We start from the raw sequence: 16,814 nt of genomic DNA, 5'->3' as shown, positions 1-16,814 counted from the left end.
AATGATAGAAATTGAATTTACAAACTGAATTTAATCTACCTGATCCCTTTAAAGCTGTTCACTGCTTGTTAAATGGCTGCACTATTGTACTAGACATATTTTGTTTGCTTTAATTCTCTCCACGTTCAGTTGATCACCCTAGGAAATGTGTTTTTGTCTCTTGTATCACTCGTGATTTATTGGGCATTTATTCAATGTATCTGCTTACAACTTTGAATTTTTTTTCTATGTAACAAACTTTAATAACGACAGAAAAATGAAAATTTTTATGATTGTTATCTAAAAATTGTTATCTATAATCTAATTGTTATCTATTTGAGAATTATCTATTGTATAGGATTTCGGATAGCTTTGTAGGTTGATTTGGTATAAATTTGTTATCTGATATATGAAATTAGACGCTTGATTAATCTCACAGCTATAAAACGGGGAAGTATAATAAAATATGTTCCTATTTCTAGCACCATTTGACCCTGGCGTTTTATTTTTTGCAGTAATTAATATTGAATTGCGTGGATAAGTCAAAACATTTTTGGTTTTTTCAATTGTGAAACCTTCTTTGCACAATATTAGTATTTATTGTATTCTGTTTAAAATTATTGTGAATTTAGGTATATAATGCATTGAATCTGCGGACTAATACTAGTGTCTCTTTCTACACTAAAACTATTTGCATGCATAAAATCGTGTAAGTCTTCTTATATAGGTGTTATACACTTGCACGATTCGAACTGATTTATCAAACTTAACATTACAAAAATACAAACTTTTGTGTATAGCAAAAATTCTTTTTCATTTAACCAACATGATGTCATTTTTTTTCAGAAAGAACTTGTTAAATTATTTATGCCATATATTATATTACTACATATATGTTTTGACTGCTGAGAAACCAGAACATCATGAGTAAAGATATAGCCATAGGAATCGACTTTGGGACGAATTTTGTATGTGTCGGTGCATTAATAAATGGAAAGGTATAAGATTTCTTAGATATTTACTTTACGTTTAAACCGGCTCCAGAAACATTGCCAAATTAATATATCTTTTGTCAATATATTTAAATTGTAACGTTTATCATCATTTGTAGTTTCATTTTATTTTTATTTTGATAAGCAATTTTTGTAGTATTTTTTTATTTAATATTTTATTTTCATGCTATATATTATGTTTATGTTTTTTATAAGGCTTTATATGGCATTTTGATATTTTGCGATAAGTATATACATTGTATAGTTTTATATAGATTCCATTTTCCTAGGTTGAGATCATCCCAAATGAGCACGAAAATCGACTAACACCAGCGTACGTTGCTTTTACCGATGATGAGCGTCTGTTTGGAGAATCTGCAAAGCATCAAGCACCAATTAATCCAGACAACACCTTTTACAGTAAGATATATTTTTAAAACTTACTAATTAGCTCCTCGACAACCCATTTTATGTGTGAAAATTTATTGTATTCATATTTGTAGATATGTAATGTTTTTGTCTAATTCGAGCTGATCTTACACACTTAATGCCAAACTTGGGCAGCTTGGACAATTTAAAAGATAACTATAAATACTTTTTATTAGATTTGAAATGAATCTAATGTTTCGCTTGAATGGGTACAATATATCTAATACACTCTAAAATCTCAGCAATCCAATTCTCACAGGCTGTCTTTGTAAAAGATTGTATTGAGATAGTAAGAAAGGGTTCCGACGTTTTTCGATGTTTTTTTATACATGCTTGTGTAACAATGCTAAAAACGTATGTAATACGAAGTGTTATTTTTAGAACGTTTCTTAAGATTAGATAACACGACATATTTGTCTTTCATTTTTAACAGTCGATCTATTTTTAATTTGTTTCAATTGCTATCAATTTTTTATCTGTAAATAATATTTTTGTCATGGCCGATTAGTTTTAAACAGTTAAAACAGCTGTATCATACTTTGCTTAGCTATGCAATTTAAATACAATATTGAGATCGTTTATTCAAACTTCTCTCGTGAATTTCATTCCAAAAAAAAAAGATATTTTTTAGCTTCAATTTTGTTTTCCTTTTACGTTTGCAGGCCATTGAAAATATAATTTAATATTTCTATTCTCGCGTCTTTATTTATTTAAATATTCTTGCAGATGTAAAGCAGCTTGCTGGAAGATTGACAGATGATCCAGTTGTGAATAATATTCAAATAATGGTCGGCTACCCGATAACTGGAAATGAAGCCCATCAAATTAAGATTCCGGTGGGCTTATCATCCAAATATAATCATTTTATTTTTAGTTTGGTTGTCATAACGATGAGGATTTTACGTCAATCGATTGTAAACCAATATTTGGACAATGACTCATATATGATTTTTGTTCAAATCATTTTTGAAATTTTTATTTGTTTCTTAAATTTGACTTTCTACAATTATACAGCAGATAAATTGAGTCAAAAGTTTATACACATAATTTGATAAAAAGATGTTCAACCATTTCTAAGTAATATGCAAAACCTTTCTTATTATACAGTTAAAATCACAAAATTGTAATCATTATATTTCATGGTGGTATAAGATTAAATTACGACAATTCCTCCATCTGAAAACGGATAAACATTGTTCTATAAATATTTTGGATTGAATAACCAAACATATTATAATGAAAAAATGACAAATAAATTTGTTACAGTTATCTTATGAAAAAAAAACTGAAACACAGACGTTACATCCCGAACAAGTTATCGCCATGATTATAGAAAGGATGAGGAAGTTATCAGAATCGCATCTAAATGCATCAGTGAAAAGAGCAGTTATTTCCGTTCCTTCAAGTTTTAGCAATGCACAACGTCAAGCTACCTTAAATGCTGGGGAAATTGCAGGTTTTGAAGACATTAAATTGATCTCTGATTCGGCGGCTGCTGCACTTGCTTATGCATTTGACGGGCAGGTTTGATATGTTTTTATAGTTAACCTTACTTAACATTTTTTGATTGTTTCCAACTTTATTAATATCATGAAATGAATATGAGCTTATTCCCGTTTACATTTTAGCGAATGAATACTACAAAGATTAAATTAAACATCTAAACCGTTCATTAAATTATTTGAAAGATATCTCTTTTGGATTTTTTAAATTTCATTATCCTAGTTGAATTTACCAGGCATTAACATTCAAACTTTATTGAATGTTTTTAATTTTGCTCTTACACAAAATGTAAAACTTTGTAGACAGAACATATACATCTCACAAATTGTTAGCTGAAGGAATCCGCAATTAATAGTCCTATTTAGTCATGATAAAGAATTACGAAATTTAAATTTATTTTTAAAATATGATAATATTTCAATTGTATAGGCCTTGTTATCATAGCCATGTTATCATATAAAATATAAATTGCGTGTTATCGATATGAATAGGGTAATACCACTAACATCTTTTTACATTATTTAGTAATATTGGCAGCATTTCTGCTTCAATTTGCTAAAACAGGGAAGAAAAAATGGTGAAATTTAACTAAAACAAATTTAGCTTTGCTAGGTATGATAATTAATCTTTAAATTTTAATATTCTTGTTTTCAATATTGCAGGCAAATCAGGAGAAAAAAATATTTATTTTGGACTTTGGAGGAGGGTCATTGGATATAAGCTTGGCCACAATACATGGCCCACTTATACAAATAGTTTGGTCATATGGAGACTGCAGTCTAGGAGGTATTTGTAACAATTAAACACACGCGGTTTAGTGTGAAAACAAAAATATATTTGATAAATATTGTCAGATAAGAATGTGTTCGTGATATATTATATAAAACAAAACCGATTTTGAAAATCGAGATTGTTTTCTTGTTTATATACAGGGTTCAGCGGCCCAAAAATTTTGTGAAACCCTGATTTAGACAGTCGGGCATTTTGCTCAGATTTTTATAATTAATTTACAATTTGTTTAAATTGTAAATTATTATTATTAAATTTTTCATCTTTTTTCTAGGCGAGAGTATAGATTATGAACTGATTCAACATTTTGGTAAAGAGTTCAATATCAAAACCGAAGAAAAAAGGAATTTAATTCGTCTAAAAAACTCATGTGAAAAGCTAAAACGTAATTTATCTGTGGCATTTCAGGCTCAGTAAGTGTATTGTGTTTATTGTTTTGTTTTGTTGAATAGATCTAAGTATTATAGTTCAACTCGACAATGGCCTAAAAGAAGCTCTATTGCACAAAACGAATGTTAATATTGTATTCTTATGCAGCTATATCACTAGTTATAATATCAAAAAAACCCACAACTGCAAGATTATGAAAATAACTTATGCACGTTATAAGCAAGCAAATTCATACTTTGAGAAATTAGTGGATATTTTAACAATGAAACGAATTTACCGAATGATAATTTAATATGACTTATTTATTGTCGATAATGATTTATTGTCGTAATTCGTAAACTATATGCTAACTAGGAACGAATATTTGATTGGAAATATGATTATTTTAAAGATGTTATTTGCAACATTTTCATCCAAAAACAAAAAGACTCATTTGACATATTTGTCGTTTTTAAAGTCAAAAACCTCAACCACAATTTAAAATTATATTTTGTTCGTATGCAAATTTAGGAGGGAAATTAATTTGCAATTTTATACCCCTTCAAGTAGTCTTTGTGCGAATATATGTTGCTTACACTCGAATCCGAAAATAGCAGAGAAACATCATCAATTTTCCAAGACAAAATGTTGGTGTTACAAGCATTATCACACTTACTCCCTTGTCTCCTGCATAAAAACGCAACGCATGTATCTATTTAAATTTATTATTACAGTAACATTACCGGGGTTGCCACGTTTTTTTTCAATTAGCTTATTTAATTTTGCATAAATTTATCGATAACTTTTTGTTATTGCAGTTCGGAAGTGGATATCGTATCTGAAAATAAGTCAGTCAAATTGTCACTAAATCGAGATGAGTTTGAAAAAATTAATAAAAACTTGTTCGAAAAAGTCGAAGAAATTATAAAAGAAGCTTGCGAGTCTAACAAGTTAAGAAAAGAGGAGGTATAACGACTTGTCAAATTTTGATCAATAGTGACTGGTAGTGCACATTGATTAAAACCTATATATGAAATATGAAATCTTTTTGCTTCGACTACTAGAATACATTTTCTGGAATAATTAAATCTATAATTTCCTAAAAATTATTACAAAAAGCGCCACATAATATCAAATTATATAATATTTAATGAATAAAACAATTTGTTTTAAGATCGATGACGTCATTCTTGTTGGCGGCAGTTCACGTATTCCCAAAATTCGAGCATTTCTTAAACAGTTTTTCAGCCGATCGAAATTTTACAAGTCAATTAATCCAGATGAGGCAATGGCATGTGGCGCCGCTATTCAGGCGGGAATTGTGTTCGAAACTAAAGAAGTAATTTTTATTGTTTATATATTACGCCAGCAGTTGGTAACCCATAATGCCGGAGGGCCAGATACGATTAAATGGGTGAAACCGCGGTCCACATCTTTATTTAACACGGGGTTTCTAATGCCTATAGGCACATTTTTTGGTTATTAGTTGTATACCATGCGTTGTTCGATTCGCTTCGCTTCTCCCAATTTTTCTTTGTGGGCCGAGTTTGGCCCGCGGGCTGCAGATTACACACTTCTGAATTAGGAGATAATATATATAAAGTACCATGCAAAACTATATCATTAGTATGAATTTCATATTGAAGCGATTGTACTTACCAGGCTGTGCTGATATTTAATGTTCATATCAATATCGAATATCTAATAAAAATGTTTTTACATTTTTATTTTCATGTATTTTCGTCTCTTTTAAGATGGAGAAATTCGAAGTAAGTGAAGTTTATCCACACAGTGTATCTGTTTCTGGAAAAGAAATCTTGGCAAAGAACAAAAAAATTCCCAATGAGAAAATTCACGAGTTTCCTGAGACACCAAATGATTTGAAGGTGATTAGTTATCTAAAACAATCGCTTTCGTGAACTATTCAATGGGCGATAAAAGCGAAAATTTGATCCCTGTTGAAGTCATGCGCGTGGAAGCTGTAAATTGAATAAGGGATTGATTTTAAGATCATATAAAAAAATAATTCGCGATTTGGCTTAATGTTATAATTATTGTTCCGAAAAAGACACGGCTGTAGCAGCCGGGTGTTTTTCGTCTTCACTGCGTGCGAGAGAAGAAATTTTATTTTATTTCTGCTTAGTTCTGTAAACCATAAATAGGTCATGTGCGTTATTTAGGTTTTGCCTGTTCGCCAGATCTTGCAACCTGTTGTGCAATTTTTCCAGTATTTGTCTTGGACAAATACTGCTGAGCCACTATTATCGGTGACCTCTTATGGCTATATGATTACTAAGCACATTTAGCGTGGCACTGTCCCGAACTATACAAAACCAAATTTTTAATTCTTTATATTATATGCTTATTGGACACTTTGGGAGACTAATAATTATTACAAATTGTAATTGTTTGTACTTTTGCAGTTGACGGTGTGTTTGTTTTCTTTGAGACACTGCGAGCGTCGTTTCTTCCGGTATTTGAGAATTTGATAAAAGGCTATTACTTCAATATTTGTCAATTTTACCCTGATTTCTATTGGAACATGACATTTCATGTTAAACATTTTGGGGTTCACTTAAATTATTAAGAACGATTTTTATCCCTATCGAACAAAAAACGTTAATGATAAAAGTGTTACCTTACACAAAAATATGTTTTTATAAATTTGAATGAAAATGCAACTTCGGGGGTGAAATATCGAGCGTAAAGTTCAGAATAAATTCCACGTCTTCCGACGACTCCTATCTAAAAATTTGATATAGGGGTCATCATTTTAGGAGACACACGGTTCTTTTCTAACGAATGCACATTAATAACAATTCATCAAAACAATCCATATGTAAACTCAGTTTGCATTTATAAAATTGTTCATTTTTAAGGTATATGAGAAACTGGATTACAGCGTTGAGCCCTTGCTAATATCTCAAACAAAATTAGAAGGATCAACTCAAAAACTAAAGGTGACGCTCCGGATGGACGAAAATGGTATTCTGGACATCACACCGAGTGGTGTAATATATAATTCTGATTGGAACGAACTTAATATTAAGCCATTGGTAAGTTCTTTTTGGTAATAGCATTGCATATTAACTTTTAATTGGGCAAAAAAATTTTACATCATCTTTCATTCTATATGAAACCAATAAAATATTAAAAACCTAAATTATTTATAATTACCTGTTTTTGTGTAACCTAGTCGAGTATCAATAATTATTTATAATTTAGATTGATGAAAACAAGAAATTTGACGAAAATGATATAAAAATGCAGCTGCAAGATGAAGTAAGAAATAATTTGGAAACGTTGATATATGGCCAAATACAAAATATTCCATGCTTGGAGTTATCGAAAACACACAAAAATAAAATATCAGAAAAGTGCAATGACATGTTGGAGTGGATTGAAAACCATCGAGTAAGTATAGTAATACTAAAATTGTGAACATTAAGATAAATTGTTGTTCAAAAGTAATTGCAAAATTTGAATTCATCCGGGAAATTGTTGTGGTTCAGACAACAATATATTGAATATTTCATAATCGAAATTGTATTTTAACTTTCATAATACATAAACGTTCTACCATTCCAAAGGTTTGACTATTATACGTAAAAATATCACTTCAGTGCAATTATGTTAACGTTTTTTTACTACTTATATTACTTATCCTGGGCTATATTTTTATTTTTAAGGATGAAGAAGAGGAGGTATATACAAACAAAAAAAATGAAATCTTCCGACTAATAAAGGTGAGCTAATTAGCATATGTATTTTTACATTTTTTTTTAAATAGGCATTTCATCTATACAAAATCATACATATGTTATGTCCAGGAATGTGAAGAAGAAAAGAAAGCAAGAGACAAGCTGAAAAAGTACATAGAGCATGTCAGAAATGCAGTCAAGACAAAAAAATATGATTTCAACTCGGACGATTCAACAATGCTGATTGACTTGTGCACAAACGGAGAGGAAGTTTTAAGAAACCTTGTGAGATTATATGCAATTTATTTAATGCCAGTTGCAACATTAAGAATTTGAGCAGACTGTCCCAAATTGAATGAAATTTCAGGTATTTTAGTTTTATAAATCTTTTGATTGAGACTGCTTAATATGGCATTAAAAATATATATAAACAAAATAAAAATATATCCAAATTTGGACTCAGTAACCAAATTTCTAACTGAAAAAATAAATTACATTTATTTTAATTCGAAGGATTCCTCACACGTAAAGCTGCAGTCAACATTTGAAAGTATTTGGAATGTATATTCTGAAGTATTAAAACAATTATGGGGGAAAAACAAGGTATGCATAGTTTGAGAAAGACTTTGTTTAATGTTTCAATAGACTGTACGTTACATACCAAGTAAGTAAATGCATTTTCCCGCAAAAAAACCCATGTACACAAAGCCGCTGGTATGTAGGATGCTGTTTTATGTTGTTTTCGGCTCGGTATTGCCCCGGATGAGGTGGTGGGCATTCTTAATTCTTTTTTGATTCATTTTAAAAAAAGAACTTTTACATTGTTTGCATTCATTCCATCTGTCTATTTAGAAAAAATGTATTTATGTTTCAGAATTTAAGCATAAAACATAATGCAGATAATACAAAGATTGGAGGAGACAAAAACCTGCTTTCTGAATACGTTAAGTACGTAAAAATTGATATTGAAAATCCTGAATTAAAATTGGAGCCTGCAGACAAAAAATTGATCATGGGCAAATGTGACAGGACAGAAACATGGATTAAACAAAACCCAGTGAGTCAAGAGATCTAAATTGATAATATTAGGGACACCACAATGCAAGATTTGCTGAATGTCAATTATGGTTTATTATAGAACATCCAGTTTACTGATCCTAATTTTATCTTGAATATATAAAAATGCTGAAATAAAAAAAAAAACTTGCAAAATGCATCGATAATTGATTTACAATAAGTTCGATTACATTACGGTACCCGATGGCTCCGTTATTTATTTTGCGCTAAGTAATGGTAAAAAAAAATTATCTGATATGAATACTTTAAATCTTTAAACATTCAGCAAATAACATCTTTTTTAAAACTGCCTCAAAAAGAAATTGGTTTGTTGCGATGAAAAGTTTAAACGTGTGTAGACCCTATTTAATAAGTTTGAATATTGATGCTGAACGTATTTTCAAATATATATCCCATAGATCTGAATAGATTGTCAAATATTAGTCTATCTTTAATGTGTGAATTATCAGACGATTTTCTTAATGGGGGTAGTTCAATTAAATTTGTTGATAATAACTATATTGTACTGTGATTAGATAAAATTTAAAAAAACACACAATTATTTTTTATAAATATATATTTCTATACAATGAATGCTTCTCAAATTGTTGATTACCATTATTACCAAAGTTGACAATAATTTTTTTCACCTCGTGATTTAGTAAAACGGATTTTAAGTTACTTAAAGTTTACCTTCAAATGAGCTTCCTTTAGATGAAAATTACTACTTTGTAACTTATTATAGGAAGCCAAACAAGAAACTTTGAAAGAAGAAAGGAATGAATTAAAAACCTACTATGAGACTGTGTTCAAGCCATCCATCAAAAAAAGACTGGAGGTAAAAAAAAATCGTAAGAGCAAATTTAAAATATGATACGGTAAACTAGACGAACAGTCCGATTACATGTTTCAAAAGTTACTATTAGATAAGGATTAATTAGTATTCCGTTTGTTGTTGTTTTGTTTCTGACAATGTGTTACTGAAACAAGTCGTTAGATCATTGTTGTTTAAGTTGTTACTGTTGACGTAATAAAATGTTTGAATTGTTTATTTCCTAAATATGTAGGAAATCACTAAAAACTTATGAACTTTATATATGTTCTCTAACTATGTTTCACACTGAAATTCATTATATTTTCGTATTGCGCTATTATGTAGCTTTCCATCAATCTAGTTTCATATTTTTTGAAAGACCTGAACTAATATTTAACCAGGCTACGAACGTGAATTGTTAATGTGGTGGACTTGGTTATAATTTAACATATTCCAATGATCAGCGAAGGAATTATTGAGCAGTTCGCAAACACTGATGCTCTATACACTTTGTCCGAGTAATTTATATTTTAGTTAAAATGTAATTATGTATTTTTCCTTCTAACTTTTCTCTTTTCTCCTTTATTCATATTAAAATTAGATATTGGGTTTAGATAACGAACTCTTTATTATTATTAAAATTTATTCTTCCATTATGATATACTAAACTCAAATGTGAACTTTCTCTTTATGTGTTGTATGAAGACAAGTATTTCCATAAAAAAATCTGACATTTATCGACGTGTTCAAACGCATGTGACACGTCTAATTAATTATTTAGTCGCCCTGTGACATTGTAATTGCATTGTAATTGCCTTCAGTAGCCTATTTTAATAATATCTGTGCAGTCTGTTTGTGGATTTCTGCTAGATCTAACTTATGCTTGGTTCAACGATAATCTAGTATTCACCAGAATTTTGTTTACCTTTTTAAGTTGATCTCTTTTTCTGTTCATGTATGAATTTGCCACCAGCACCCAGTCATCAGGCCACTGTAGAATTCCATGAGTACGGTACCGTATAGATTTAAAAACCCCTTTCGGAACCTGATTCCAATAATATTGTTTGTTATTAATGTCTTCCGAATGAGGTACTACCCCCAAAACAATGGCCCTCACTGCAGCTGACAAGCGAGGTTTCTTAGTTCGTTTATCCATAGTTACCTCATAATGCTATGGTTTATCACTTTGATATCTAATAAAACGCGGTTGACATGGTTACCCCGCCTGTTGTGACTGAGGTCGCTTGCTTCCTTCGTTATGAACGAGACTCGGATATTCGGGTCGCCTGAATATATTCTATTTCCGTATTCTCTTAGTATTTGATGTTAGTCTTTTTATTTCTTTATAAAATTTGATGTTAGACTTCCTTGTAGGTGACGCTGCTCGATAGCCATTACTGGTTTATCGCGTCTTCCTTCACACTAAAATGCATTTTTTTTCTTTTTTTACTTGATCCTATTCGTATAATGTGTATTTTCGGCATGTGTAAAAATAAACTACTGATACTGATACTGTGACGATCAGAACCAGGAGTCAATAATAAAAATTCTAATTCTCAAAATTTAAATAATATGCTTTTTTGTTAGACATCCTAATATAAGTTCACAATATATTTGAAAGTGTTATTTATATTTGAATATAAAAACCAGTTATCAAAACTTAGAAATGCAGGAATCTAGAGTTTGACATAGTGTACATCTTTTTCTATATCTTCAAAAGTTAAAATACGACTATACTTATTGTAAAAGGTTCCAAAAAAAACAACTGCAAATTCTCTTGCAAAATATGTAGATGATATCATCAAAATCATGTCCGGAACTGGAGCAAAATTTGAAAAGAAAGAAAAAGATGCCATTTTTCAAAAATGCAGAAGTATACAAGAATTTCTGAAACTTGACAAGGTACATTTATATATATATATATCTTATGAAAATGCGTAGCGTTCGTAAAAGTTCCTAAATTAATATGTTTGATTGTTTGATAATATAATATCTTATATCTTCTTTAGAATGCTTCGACGGACAAGTACAAAAAAATGAAAGAACAACTTGAGCATATCTACAAAACATCATGTACAAGACTAGAGCAACAAAAACAAGTACGAAATATATGAATATGCTAAAGGGTATCTAAATCTCAATGAAAAGAAGTAGTGGACAACGGCGCAATCATATTGGTATAAAAAACGAACAATTTCGCGCCCGTCTTTTATATATTTCCGATGTCCGTATTTTTATTGTAAATTTTAGACTTGCTATGCGGGAATGCTAAATGGTTCTTTAAAAATTTGCTCATTTATACTTGCATGTATATTTAATTTACAAATTTAGCCCATAATCGTAAAACAGTCATTAAAAGTTCAAATTATCAAAGTAATGATACTTTCATTTGACTGTTACCTCTTAAATGTGCCTGAAAATATTGTCAATTTAGACGCGTGTTTATACGATCATATAAGTTAAAGAGTATTTTAGACTCAATAATCTTTGTAAATTATGTATCTATGTATAATATCAACCCATTTTTTTTTAGATGACCAGCGTCTTTGAGACAGAGTTGTGAAATTTGAAATACTCCTTTGGCTGTTCCTGAATCTGAGGGACAATTTTGTTGGAAAAATGTAGTTTATTTACAATTTTAATTTTATTTAATATTTTTTATAATTCATCGTATGGCCAAAGGCGGATTTCGACCAGAAGCATTAGATTATTCCGTGTGCGAGATCCTTTCCAAATGTGACGTCATAAGGCTATTCTTATGAACCGGCATTATGACGCCATCATATTCATATCTGTACTATGTGATCTACAAATGATTTGTTAAAAATTTACATAAAATAAAAAAATATATTGAGGGCAAGATACATACGTCAATAATGCAAGTATATTGGATAATAAGTTTAATTTAAGAACAATCCATAAAGCTCAAGGAATTATGTTTGAAAGGTTTACGGTAAAAATATGATGAAAAAGTGAATTTATATACAATATGAATTAGATGTCATTATGAGAAATTAATATAAATTTTTGATTCTTGGGATCGAAATTATTCAACCTGACTAAAAAATGAAAGTTCTGGCCCATGAATTTAACATTTAAAACCGAATTAACGAATAATTTTAGTTCAAAATTGAAACGCGTATGGATTTGGAACTTCAGACTTCCCGCCTACCTTGCCTATTGATAAATCCGACTTTGTGTATTAAGTTCAGATGTTGAATTACAATATGCGCATAACCATATTTTTATGTTTTAGAATATTTTCCCTCTAATAACAATAAAATTTGATTTTTGACTGATTTAAAGAGTTTTATACAAATAAGAGTATTTTCAATTGCACAGCAATGTTTAAGTAATTTACTAATAAGTAACTGTTTATTAAGACGCAATTTTTCTATTTAAGTGATTATATTTGTCATTACTCTAAAGAAGATATTTAAAAATGCAGATTTTTTTATTCTAAACATTGAAACAAAGTTTACATCATTGTTGATGAAGTGAAATGCATAATCTGAATTTATGTATCAGATACATATAGTGATGTATTTTCGAAAATTTACTTAAGCTTATTGATAACAGTTCAGTCGTATACTTATTATTCAACAAAGTTGTATTGTCTATGTTGGAAAGCCCTGTCCTTTGAAACAAAACAAAGAGATGTTATTGTATTGCTCTTCTGTGCTGACTGCATTTAGTGCTGTAAGGGCCCTTCTGTTCCATGGTTACCTTACTTCTCTGTACCGAGTGGGTGTCCTTTATTGGATTATCGGATCAGACACGTTGAAGTATATCTCTTTAATATCTTATGTTCAACTTTTTGCTTTTCTTATTGTCATACTTCATTGCGGTCTCATAACCAGTAATGATTTTCCATTCACCTGTAAATGCAATTTTAATGCTATTTCTATATTCTTTTTGTACAAAGTGCCTTTTCAGTATAATGCAAAAACTACTGATTTCTAATTGCGTAACAAATTTGCAAATGCTATTTTGGTATTAAACATTGGAATGAGTTATTTTTACCTACACGTTTTTGAAACTTGATCTTTGAAATTTTTTTAACAAATCATTGTATATTAAACATCATTGGTTAGTATGAAAAGATATATGATTATGAGTCTTTTCATAAATCGTGATAGAGGTTTTCATATGCATCGTTATTGAGTTTACCCATGAATCATTATTTTATTTATATATGCAATATATTGAATCAGTACAAAACTAGTTTTAATTTTAAATTTTCAGGGTAGAATCAGTTAGACCTATTTAGTAATAATAATCTTTGTAAGTATTTTGGTACTCCCGTAGTGTATGTACCAGGCTAGGGTAAGGCCATAATTTTATTCCGATTTTCTATATTTTAGTACTATAACGAGTTCGGGTTTGTGTTAGCCAATGTGAATATACCCCCTGCCCATAGGCTCCAGTCCCTTTACACAACTTGATGTAAAGTAGGCGAACAAAAATAGTTACCTCCATATTGGTACACACACTTCTGGAGCGCGAATAATTCATATGAAGTTATAACATTTTATTTATAAATAGATTCAGAAAATTTATAGATAACGTAAAGCAAATCTTATAAAGCGAGAAAACGGTGAAAAAATTCTGTAATATTATTTGAATAAAGTTTTGTAATTAGTCATACATGCATCGCGTTAAAAGTACACCAATATGTCATGTATGTAAATTTGAAAAGAGTGGTTTTTACGGACTATCATTGATGAATGTTGAAAACATTTCACCGATTTTTTGTGATTTTACGACCCTTACTATGGTGTCACGCGTAAAATTGAGAAATATTTTTATTTTGAAAAATTTGCTTCTGCTTGGGACCAACGTTGCAATGCATAATCCTACACGCACAAACGGTGTTCCCTGAGTTTCTAACTCACTACTGATTTTCTTGAGCAATATTTAATAAATTCACAACGAAATGGTTCCATAAATTCCCTTTGCTACAAGTTCAACTAGGAGTAATATATTTATAATTATTATAAGAGAATATAGAATTGAGTACGAAAATTCGGGAAATTTGTTTTTACGTGTGGAAGGTAATTGAATTGGAGAATGCTGCTCAACCGCTCAGTTGTCCGGACACTTTTGCGATACCGGTACCGCCTGGCCGTACCTGTACCCATGCAATCACTCATGAAACAAATGGGAGATACGGATAGTCTAGCTAGTAGAATATAGTGAATCGAGTGATGAATTGAGCGCAGTCAGTTGCAGGTTGTACGTAATATTATTTACAAGCATGGTACCGGTTATTGTAATTGTCATGGAGGTACGGTAACGGTAACATACAGTGAATAAAATGTGAATAATTTACATAGCACAGACTTGAATTAATAAAAAAGGACTGTGTGCATAAAGTAGCCTAGTTAGACTCGTCCGTCGGCTCTAGCCTCTACTGTCTGATCGTACAACCACGAGGCTGGAAGGCGAATATAGTTAGACCTGATTTCAATGGAACGTGCATTTCGGCAGGTGCATACGGTATGGCATACCGTACGGCATACCGATCCAGACGAATGATAAATAGCGCGGGCTCAACTTTTTATTTCAATCCATCCCTCGATTCACCATATTCTACTAGATAGACTATCTGTATCTTCCACTCGTTTCATGAGTGACTGTATGCTGGGTACTGGGTACGATCAGACGGTATCGGTATCGCACGAGTGTCCGGACAGCTGAGCATTTAAGCAGCATTCTCCAATTCAATTACCTTCTACAGTCTACACGTAAAAACAAATATTTCGAATTTTCGTATTCAATTCTATATTATCTTATCAATATTTTAAATATATATATTACTTCTAGTTGTACTTGTATCATGGAGAATTTATAAAACATTTGCATATTAAATTAATTGAATATTGCTCATGAAAATCAAGAGTGAGTTAAAAACCCAGGGAACACCGTTTGTGCGCGTAGGATTATGCATGACAAAGTTGGACCCAAGCCGAAGCAAATTTTCTTTTTATTCACGTTTTTTTTTCAATTTTTTTCTTTCTTTTTTTTGTTCTGTTTTTATTTTATTTTCGTTTTTATTTTTAATTTTTTTTTTCATTTATTTTTTTTTTTTTTCATTTTTTTTTTTTTTTTTATGTTTTTTCTCAACTATTTTTTTATTTTACTTTTATTTTGAGTTTTTTTTATTTTATTTTTTATTTCTTTTTTTTTAATTTTACGCGTGACAAATATGCGCCACCATACCTTACCAACCATATTATTGGATACTATTTAATGTAATACCCAGTAAGTGTTTTATTGGCAAAGCTTAAATACTGGCATAAAAAATTTTTTGAATTTGAAATTAATTTAACTTTCCAAAAACGCAGCATTCGTAATGAGTGGAGTAATCTCACTTTTGTACGGGCGATCAATACTCATTGTCCATAAGTATTCAATCTCACCAGTCTTTTTGTAATTGACTGTAAAACGTGGGTAGGATCGTCGTCATGCTTGTATAAAAATGCACGAATGCACATTGGTTGCTGAACCTGGGGTATTTATCGGTCGAGTGAAAAAAAGAAGGATTCTAAGCATAAACGACGAATTATTTTAAAAAGATTGATAACACATATTTATACTATAGATTATTTGGTTGATTAGGAGTTGATTTAAAAATTTTGGTAAATCTATGCCAATATAATCTAGGACGACGTAAATTTGAAACAATTTGAAATATTACAATTGTACTTGTTCAACACTCGCAGTTGGAGTTATTGTGGATGAGATATATTTGAGACGTACACTACACTGACACTGGTATATATTTGTGGTCCAGAAGTATGTGAACCAATATGGAGTTAACTAATTTTGTTCGCCCATTTTACATAAAGTTGTATAAGGGACGGAATCCTATGGGAAGAGGTATGTTCACATGCCCAACAGAGAAAGGTCGCCGAATTTGTAATAGAATTAAAAATAAAGAAAATCGGAACAAAATTATGCCCTAGTAAGTAAGTAAATTCGTGTTGATGCTATTCAAATATAATATGCACGTAAAATTTAAAAATATCACAAGATTTAGAAATGCCATGAATATTGGTATTGGTACTGTAATTCGAAGTTGAAGTTTTATTTTGCATTCATTGTATTCATGTAAAAAATTTGACTGAACTTGATATGACTATTCAGAACAAAGAAAATGTTGAACGTCTATTTAACGCT

The 16,814-nt window shown here is 30.4% G+C and overlaps 1 protein-coding gene across 1 annotated transcript; it reads left to right on the top strand.

The window, feature by feature from the left end:
• The first annotated feature begins 463 nt into the window (after nt 1-463).
• On the top strand, nt 464-13,808 carry LOC120343061 (heat shock cognate 71 kDa protein-like). Its single transcript, XM_078111178.1, has 19 exons — nt 464-977; nt 1,262-1,391; nt 2,127-2,236; nt 2,667-2,924; nt 3,566-3,689; nt 3,967-4,105; nt 4,880-5,027; nt 5,236-5,400; nt 5,816-5,947; nt 6,941-7,117; nt 7,287-7,475; nt 7,751-7,807; nt 7,892-8,047; nt 8,276-8,365; nt 8,637-8,819; nt 9,564-9,656; nt 11,382-11,534; nt 11,642-11,731; nt 12,166-13,808. Exons 1-19 carry the CDS (start codon nt 903-905, stop codon nt 12,193-12,195), a joined length of 2,499 nt encoding a protein of 832 aa, XP_077967304.1. The 5' UTR covers nt 464-902; the 3' UTR covers nt 12,196-13,808.
• Nucleotides 13,809-16,814: the final 3,006 nt, after the last annotated feature.

The sequence above is a fragment of the Styela clava genome, chromosome 3 (genome assembly GCF_964204865.1).
Source record: "Styela clava chromosome 3, kaStyClav1.hap1.2, whole genome shotgun sequence".
NCBI classification, from domain to species: Eukaryota; Metazoa; Chordata; class Ascidiacea; order Stolidobranchia; family Styelidae; genus Styela; species Styela clava.
Note: the sequence above shows the minus strand (reverse complement) of the source record. Positions and strands in the feature narration are given on the sequence as shown.